This window comes from Eurytemora carolleeae, unplaced genomic scaffold, assembly GCF_000591075.1.
Source record: "Eurytemora carolleeae unplaced genomic scaffold, Eaff_2.0 scaffold30, whole genome shotgun sequence".
Taxonomy (NCBI): domain Eukaryota; kingdom Metazoa; phylum Arthropoda; class Copepoda; order Calanoida; family Temoridae; genus Eurytemora; species Eurytemora carolleeae.
Window position 1 is genome coordinate 262,807 of NW_019396243.1, and position 9,438 is coordinate 272,244.

Here is a 9,438-nt window from a genome sequence, read left to right on the forward strand (position 1 = left end):
CCCCCTTCCTCTCCTTCCTTAATTTATGTTCCTACCCTCCTCCCCCCACATAAGCTGTATAATTAGGTTTATAAAAACTGGCACTTGAAATCAAACTGTTGTTTAAAAGTTGAATAGAATGCCTCCATACCAAGTATATGTTTAGGTTATCACATAATCACTTCATACAACCCTATCTAGGTCCGGCCTAGGCTACTATGCTTATTAAAGGGACTATCAGCGTAATTGATCCTTCAATTTAAAGAATTTCATGTCTGATTTACTACGATATCCCCACAAATCTTGAAGAGTTACAAAACAAATTTAAACCATTCCATCTTATATAATTCTTTCCGTGCCTCTGCTGCATAAATCCCTTTCACAGGAATGCCACAATTAAAAATAGTAAATTTTCAAAAAGAAAAAGCGTTCGGTCATGTTTTGTTCGGACAGTCCCTTATAGCTCTTAGTAGTTTTAGAACGTGTGTTTCTCCTGGTCTAACCTGCTCATAGCTCCACCCTGCTCGGCCTGCTCTATCTCCAACTGGGAGAGAAGTTTTACGAACCATTCAAAGCTCTTCTGATCCCGGTTAATCCAGAAGAAATCAACCTAAACAAAATCGTAAAAATTCGTTTTTTAATGAATAATAAAAACATACTTTATGTGGATTGTATATATTCAGATTGTTTTTAAAACATATTTCATTCAAAACATTTAACATATTTACTGAAACTTGTTCTAGATATCTTGTTCTAGATATCTTGTTCTAGATATCTTGTTCTAGATATCTTGTTCTAGATATCTTGTTCTAGATATCTTGTTCTAGATATCTAAAGAATCAAAAAATTTTATTGCAATATTCTAATCTAGAAATCTAACAAAAGAAGATCTATTTTAGATATGCACTAATTTCAATTCTGATTTAGATATCTAACAAACAAGGTCAATTTTAGATATGCACTAATTTCAGTTCTGATTTAGATATTTAACAAACATTTAAGGTTTATTTTAGATATGCACTAATTTCAATTCTGATTTAGATATCTAACAAACAATTAAGGTCAATTTTAGATATGCACTAATTTCAATTCTGATTTAGATATCTAACAAACAATTAAGGTCAATTTTAGATATGCCCTAATTTCAATTCTGATTTAGATATTTAACAAACATTTAAGGTTTATTTTAGATATGCACTAATTTCAATTCTGATTTAGATATCTAACAAAATAAGACCTTTCTACTTAGATATCTATTAAAACCAATTCTGTTCTACATATCTAACTAAACTAAATTAAATTCGTATCCAGATATCTAACAAAATAAGATCTTCAGACGGAATCGACTTAGATATCTACTAAACCAATATTCTGATCTACATATTCTAAACTGTTCTATATATATAACAAAGTGTTTAAGAATTTTCTTTGGATATGTTTGAAGTTTATAATTTAGCCAAACACTGTAATCTTCAATGTTTCGGAGATCAACCATCTGACAATATAGTATATACATATATACCCTGCCTCAAGTCCTTTATATACAGGGTGTCCCATGCTAAACATGACAATAGTATATACATATGTACCCTGCCTCAAGTCCTTTACATACAGGGTGTCCCATGCTAAACATGACAATAGTAGATACATATATATCCTGCCTCAAGTCCTTTATTTACAGGGTGTCCCATGCTAAACATGACAATAGATATATACATATATATCCTGCCTCAAGTCCTTTATATACAGGGTGTCCCATGCAAAACATGACAGCTCAGGTACAATAATCCCAACAAATCCTTATTCCTGGGATTCCCAAAATATGCTCTGCTTTTAAAATTACTAAAGATATAAAGAGTTTTGTTCATATTTCAATTTCCTAAAAAAAATTTCCGTATATTATCTCCTGTTATCTTAAAAGAACAGAAGGTAAAGATAGGTCTTATTTTGGAATTGCCAGGACTTACTTGTAAAATTAGGTAACATAGGAATGCCGCAATTCAACGGCCAGAGACGACGGTACGGATTTTATTTAGAAACTTTTCTTAAATTCTGGGACCCTTGTCTGTTAATTGGTTTGTCTGTTTGTTTGTATCCAAAAAAAAAGTCAAACGACTAAACGTACCGACCAAGCCAATTTTTTGTGGGATTTCACATGACCCCAAGGAAGGTTTTTGGCTGGTCTAAATTAAAAAAAATTTGCCTTTAAAAAATGTCGATTATATTTTTTGGTGAAATCTGTTCAAAGAAAAATCCACAACATTTTTATTTTTACAATGTATAAAACCTTGTTATTATATATAGTACATATATAATTATATAATTTTAAATATTTGACTGAATAGTACTGAGAAAATGCAATGCATAGGATGACCAATTTGACGGGAAGTGGGTTTAGTACATGAACCCTTGGGTCCAGAGAATAGCTCAATGTAAACCCTAGTTGAAATAATTACTATTATTAGGTCTATAAACTCCTGGCACTGGATTCCCTCTGACTGGTTGGTTTAAGACCTGGATACTGCACACCACTGCTCCAGGCCTAATAATCCCTGGGTTTAGTGCTTTGTGCATATACTACAAGGATACTGTATAACAGGTTATATATGTATTTATTCATAAAAGACTACTAGACACCGCTGCATAATGAAATGAAGTACTTTGCCCCTTCATTGGGTTTTAACCTCCATATATAGACTAGTACTAGGCTCTTAGGCACTTCGCACCACTTTTTCAAGAAAAAAAATTTAGTTTAGCTGTTCTCCTCGCCATATTTTCTTCGTAAATCATTACACAAATAATTTTGCGGATTTTGCTAACAAATTTTAAATTCGACATTTTTCTATTTCGAGCAGCCATGAGACCTTCCATGTGGTCATGTGTACATGATATATACCACAACAAATTTGGTCCTGATCGGTTCAGCCGTTTTGAAGTTTGTAGGATGCAAAAAATCATATAGATTGAGTTTGGTGATGAAACCTACCTTCTGTAGGTTAAACATAGTTGATGATATATCATCAGACCACTGGTACTCACACTTAGGACACTTCTTTTTAACCTGCCAGTACCTGAATAATAATAAACATCATTATTATCATCATGATTAAAGTCATCACCATTATCAACATCATTATCATCAACATTGTTAAAGTTATCAGAAAAATCATCATTAATATGTTGATCCTCATCATCAACATCAACGTCATCAGCAGTATCATAAACAGAATTATCATAAACATCATAATTAATGTCATCATCATCGTTATTAAAGTTAACAGCAATATCATCATTGATATGTTGATCATCATCATCAACAGCAACGCCATCAGACGGATTATCATAATTAATATTATCATTGAAATTACAGTTTCAATATCAACTATGAAAAAAAAATGTCACAATTTTGAAGAAAAAGAATAAGAAGCAACTTGATTTGTTTCTCACCTATGCATGATGGACTGAAGAATTGAGGCGAATGGTGTAATTCCAATCCCGGTTCCAATAAGTACAGCATGCTCTGCTCTGTATATATTGCTGGAGGGAGACCCGAACGGTCCGTCAATATAAATCTGAAAACCAACGAAGATTAGGAATAATTCAATAAGACAAATATGAAAATTTTACCTCCAGCGGTTTGTTGAGTTTTGCTCGTTTCCCCGGTCCGTCATAGTGACTGATCTTTCTGTTCCTTAATTCTCCGGAGTCACTGACCATCAGTTCGAATCTTTCGTTCCCATCATCATAGGTTAATCCAGGGGGAACCTGGAGCTCAGCGGCAGATCCAGTATCGTACTTGATTACCGTCGGTTCCTGACGAAGATATCGCAAGCTTTTGAGAAATTTCTTGTTGAAACCTTGCGGCATTTCTTCAGAATTGTTGTTTTCTTCCTCGGAGAGAGTATTGGAGAGCTGTCGGAGCTTTTCCTCGCGTCGGTTTATTCTCTCCTTCTGTCGGTCTATATCGACTGTGTACTTTTCGGCCAGACTGACGAAATCGGTATCTTCAGTTGATTTCTTCCGAATGGATTTAGACATGATAGTCCTTGCATTGTCATATTTCTGTCTGACAGTCCCTCTGAATCTCTCAATCTTGTTCTCTCGTTGGAGCATACCCGCTTGCTGCCTTGCATACTCATCCTCGAAATGTTTGTAAAGACGATTCGTCCATTCCCCGCATCCACGGATATGCACGTGGAAAGTGTCATGAACCTCGGGAGCGGAGCTAATAGTGAATGGATGCCATTCAAACCTTGCTACTTCAGGGATCTTAATAAAGACCCAGTCTCCGGGACTGAAATTAAAGCCAGCAGGACGCTTTATAATCAAATGTGTGACCCTTGAAGGTAGAATAACACCAGCGCTAACAACTGTTTTTCCACGACCCAGGAAGCTTGTAAGAATCCTGTAAGTGATCTCAACGACGAAAATACAAGCTGGTCCTATAAACCACTTCCAGAAATCAGGAGCATGCATCAAGAGTAGAGCCCAGTAGAGGAAGTAGAGCATGTGGGTGACATAGAACACCTGGAAGTATCCACTGCGTCTCACGTAGGATAGGGAGCAAGTGAACATGATGGTTAGTATGATGATCAGAGCAACTCCGGTCGGGTTCGCAATTCCGTTTGGCATTCCAAATACTCCGGGCATGGTAGTTAGTAGCCAGTACATGTAGCTCCATCTTGCTCCACCAGCCTCCGGTATACAAGCTTCGCAATGGGAGATGGTTAGGTTCAAACTCATTCCCTCTGGTATTGTAAACGCATCAGGAGAACAGTACTGGGTAAGATTTGAATCCCGTGCTACTATATCGCAACCCGGAGGAGGGACGTATCCAAGCATTGTCCAGTTAGCAGCATAATCAGTCCAGTACGGAGCAGTGAGCTGGACGAATTTAACAGGATCAGGTTGAATATTCACCCCTGAAACCAGAAATCAAGTTAGTAATTTATCAACGTAATTATCCAATCAATCATTTACACGGTATTTAAGCAAATACTCGTTATATACTAGATAATTAAAGAATTAGAATTCTACCAACTTGAAATCTATTGGAATTAAGGACCAGGGTTTACAGTTATTGCTAATTGTGCAACAAATACCCTTAGGGGCGTTCACAGGGGGCGAAGATAGGTGAAGACAATTTCTGTTGCGAGCACTGCGGCTAGGACCGGATAGGAGACCGAGCTCTTCGGCTAGGACAGGATAGGGGTGAGGGGGGGGACAAATAGGGAAATATCATCCTACCGAAGTTGATCAGATGCATGATGGTATGAATCCAGGCTTGAAAGAATATGATGACTCCGACCAACTTATGAAAGTAGATATTATGATCCAGGGGGATGATAGGAGAGAGACCCATGTTCCGTAGTATGGTGATGGTATACCGGAGAACTAGGACTAGGATCATCACAGAGTTAAAATTCAAACATCGTCCTGAAATTAAAATATTCGATTTCTCTTTCATTCTTGATTTTTTTCCTCTCGCATTTTGAAGAAACTTTAAAAATCTAAATCTGAAGGTTGAATTCTGCGACTTTTCTTTTTAATATGATTCCGCATGATGCCTTTTATCTTTGTGGATATCTCTGTAAACCAAAACAGATATTTCATGCATATTCTTGATAAGAAAAAAAGCGTTTAAAGGGATTGGTAAAATTTCAAGATTTATCAAAAAGAAAATGGTGGATTCACACGTGGGAAATGCCCTTGGAAAAGTATTCAAGATACCGTATAAAAAAAAGGAAATTAATAAATTCTTACCACAGGCCCTGGAGAGAAGGTAGAATGGATTGGGAGTAAACCCGTTGAGCATTGAGAAATCTTTAAAATAGTAAGCTCTGTGAATGAAGAGGATGATGTTAACTGCTGCAAGGATGAAGAGGAAGAAGAGGAATGGACGGTTGTTTCTCCAGTAGCTGGCGTGGAACGGGTGCGGGATCATCTCGATAAATTTCTGACACAAAGATTTTCTGGCACAGGGTTTCGGAGGTACCAACCACTTTCCTGAACACAGTCAAATATAAAAATATTTCTAATTTTTTCAACAAAACAGATTACTCGCCTCAAACTCTAATTTTCTAATCCTTATATTTGAAACTTCATGCCATGAACTAATTAGATACTTAAAGTTTAAAGCATTACACCATTTATAGTTTGTAGGGATTTGAAAAAATGGCCTTAATGTGAGTAATTGGTTTCTTTGAGTTTGCTTTTGCAGTATACAGAGAAATGTAAATAATTGACGGAGTAAAATTTATTTACGACATTCTTGCTTGTTTCTCCGGTGTCAATTTTATTCATCTTATATTTATAAATATTACTAATATCCTGAATGAAATGTTGGTTTTGAAAACGCATTGTTTAAAAACAATGACATTTAACTTTTCTAAGTCCTAGTCACTACTCTGTAATTTCGAATTTTTTCAATATATAATATTGTTTATCATGAAAAATTCTCAGTTTATGTAAATAAAGATACAAAAGAGCCTGAATTGCCCATTTTAAGTCCGCGCTTTATGGCTTGTGAGCGTGCTCTACTAAATAAAGTTTTACGCGCTTAATGCTAACGCGCATAATTCTGAAAAAGTTGAAGATATATGAGTCTATAAATGATAAAGTTTGTTGAAGGATCTGTAGAAAATTCGCAAACTTTGAATGGTTTGACGTTTATAGTGCACAAACAGATCTCACAGTTGGAAGGTTCAAACAAGGATATTTGAATAAATACATGATTTGGGAAGAGAATTGATTTGAGGATGTCATTTCAACCTTATGATGTAAACCTTTGATATTTCAAACTTTGACTTTTTAATTGAAAAGAATCCATAATCAAATATGAAAGGTCTACGATACAAGGTTGCAAAGTCATATTTAAGACACAAATGAGCGTGTCAAAATGTTTAAATTTCAATATAAATGATTGCATTTAAACATTTTCATACGCATTCCCTTTCATACTTCTTTGGCTACTTTAACATTTTGACACACATCCCCCCTTTATTAGTTTTGTCAATTTTGGCACACAGTCCCTTTAATACTTTTGTATCTACTTCAACATTATTACACACATTCCCCTTAATAGTTCTATGCATCGCTACTTCAACATTTAATCCAATAAAAAGCTGTTTGTAAAACATGATAAAAAAGTTTAGATAAGGGTTTGTAAAGAAGCCTAAGAATGGGTGGTCACTACAAATAAAAGACTGAAGATAACTTTAATTAAACCAGTCTCGATATACTTTGCAAATTTTAAATTCTTACTTTTAAAACCTAGGGTTTAAGTTAGATAAAACAATGTTTTTTAGATTTTTAAAACTTATTTCCCCTGAAAATGTTTAAATTCTTTAATTCTACGCCCAGTGATGATAAGTTTTTGTTTTTAGGTTTAAATGTTATTTTAATGAGAATAGAATTTTAATTATGGTTAGTCCGATCTGTGGCCCCTCGCAGTTGGAACTATTTTAAATAATGACTCAGGGTTTTTAATATATACTTTTGGAGTTTATAATCAGAGAAGGTTGAGTGAAAAATCCGAGTTTTGAAGATCTAGATGAGAGATAATCAGAGTGGGAAGGAATAAGTGATTTATTATCCTAAGCTGAGCAGTTTTCTATAAATACGTATATAGGCTAGACAAATATATATATAGATCTTAGATAATATTCCACCTTTTTGGAGTGTAAAATTAATAAGGAGTGTAGAGTAAACATGGAGTGTTAGAGTAAACATGGAGTGTAGAGTAAACATGGAGTGTAGAGTAAACATGGAGTGTAGAGTAAACATGGAGTGTGGAGTAAACATGGAGTGTAGAGTAAACATGGAGTGTAGAGTAAACATGGAGTGTGGAGTAAATATTTAGTGCAGAGTAAATATTGAGTGAATATGGAGTGTAGAGTAAACATGGAGTGTAGAGTAAATATTGAGTGAATATGGAGTGTAGAGTAAATATTGAGTGTAGAGTAAATATTGAGTGTAGAGTAAATATTGAGTGTAGAGTAAATATTGAGTGTAGAGTAAATATTGAATGTAGAGTAAATATTGAGCGTAGAGTAAATATTGAGTGTAGAGTAAATATTGAGTGTAGAATAAATATTGAGTGTTGAGTAAATATTGAATGTAGAGTAAATATTGAATGTAGAGTAAATATTGAGTGTAGAGTAAATATTGAGCGTAGAGTAAATATTGAATTTAGAGTAAATATTGAGTGTAGCGTAAATATTGAGTGTAGAGTAAATATTGAGTGTAGAGTAAATATTGAATGTAGAGTAAATATTGAATGTAGAGTAAATATTGAATACAGAGTAAATACTGAATGTAGAGTAATAAGAAAAGTAGAGAAATATGAAGTGCATAGTAAATATTAGTGTAATGTAATATGGAGTGTAGAATTAATATAGAGTGTAGAGTAAATATAGAGTGTAGAGTAAACATGGAGTGTAGAGTAAATGTGGAGTGTAATGTAAATATGGACTATAGAATTAATATGGAGTGCAAGTAATTAAATATGGAGTGTGGAGTAAATGCAGGAGGAGTGTGGAGTAAATGAAGGAGGAGTGTGGAGTAAATGAAGGAGAAGTGTGAAGTAAATGAATGGGGAGTGTGGAGTAAATGAAGGAGGAGTGTGGTGTAAATGAAGGGGGAGTGTGGAGTAAATGAAGGAGGAGTGTGGAGTAAATGAAGGAGCAGTATGGATTAAATGAAGGAGAAGTGTGAAGTAAATGAAGGTGGAGTGTGGAGTAAATGAAGGAGGAGTGTGGTGTAAATGAAGGTAGAGTGTGGAGTAAATGAAGGAGGAGTGTGGAGTAAATGAAGGAGGAGTGTGGAGTAAATGAAGGAAGAGTGTGGAGTAAATGAAGGAGGAGTGTGGAGTAAATGAAGGAGAAGTTTGAAGTAAATGAAGGTAGAGTGTGGAGTAAATGAAGAAGGAGTGTGGAGTAAATAAGTGTTCAATGAACTGTGCCTGTGCGGATTATGAATCCGAATTGGCGGATTTTTCAATCATAATCTGTCACGTGATCAGCAGGAGTTTAAAACGATTAGACAATTCAATCCAGCGTTTGAAAATAGTTATTCGGGTGTTGTGAATTGTTATCAAGGACTAATAAGCTGATAGATAGGAAGATCAAGGTGTTATATATAGAAATATCTATAGGTCCGTGGTCCAATTAGACATGAATCTATAGGTCCATAATCCAATATATATATATTATTATATTATAAAGATTTATTCACACACAAAGATATAAATACATATATAAATGGTGTAGTTTAAATTTGTTTAAATAAATATTTGAAAATACAGGTTTCCAAAAGAAAGAGAAAATTATGCACAAATATACAACATTGATCATTACTCATAACATATTTATCATTTCAGTTATTACGTAATCATCGAATCCTTCAACATATAAATTATTCATTCTTGTATTTAAAAGTTCTTGTAAAACCTCAAGTGAT

General features: G+C 34.5%; 1 protein-coding gene across 1 annotated transcript in view; it reads right to left on the reverse strand.

The window, feature by feature from the left end:
• The window catches only part of LOC111699185 (NADPH oxidase 5), a 55,795-nt gene that overhangs the window by 7,168 nt on the left and 39,189 nt on the right, over positions 1–9,438 (reverse strand). The window contains exons 11-16 of the mRNA XM_023469788.1: positions 5,743–5,985; positions 5,227–5,415; positions 3,607–4,901; positions 3,427–3,551; positions 2,966–3,050; positions 483–589 (exon numbers count right to left, since the gene is read on the reverse strand). Of these exons, the coding sequence (XP_023325556.1) occupies positions 483–589; positions 2,966–3,050; positions 3,427–3,551; positions 3,607–4,901; positions 5,227–5,415; positions 5,743–5,985 (2,044 nt within the window). The remainder of the gene's footprint in view (positions 1–482; positions 590–2,965; positions 3,051–3,426; positions 3,552–3,606; positions 4,902–5,226; positions 5,416–5,742; positions 5,986–9,438) is intronic.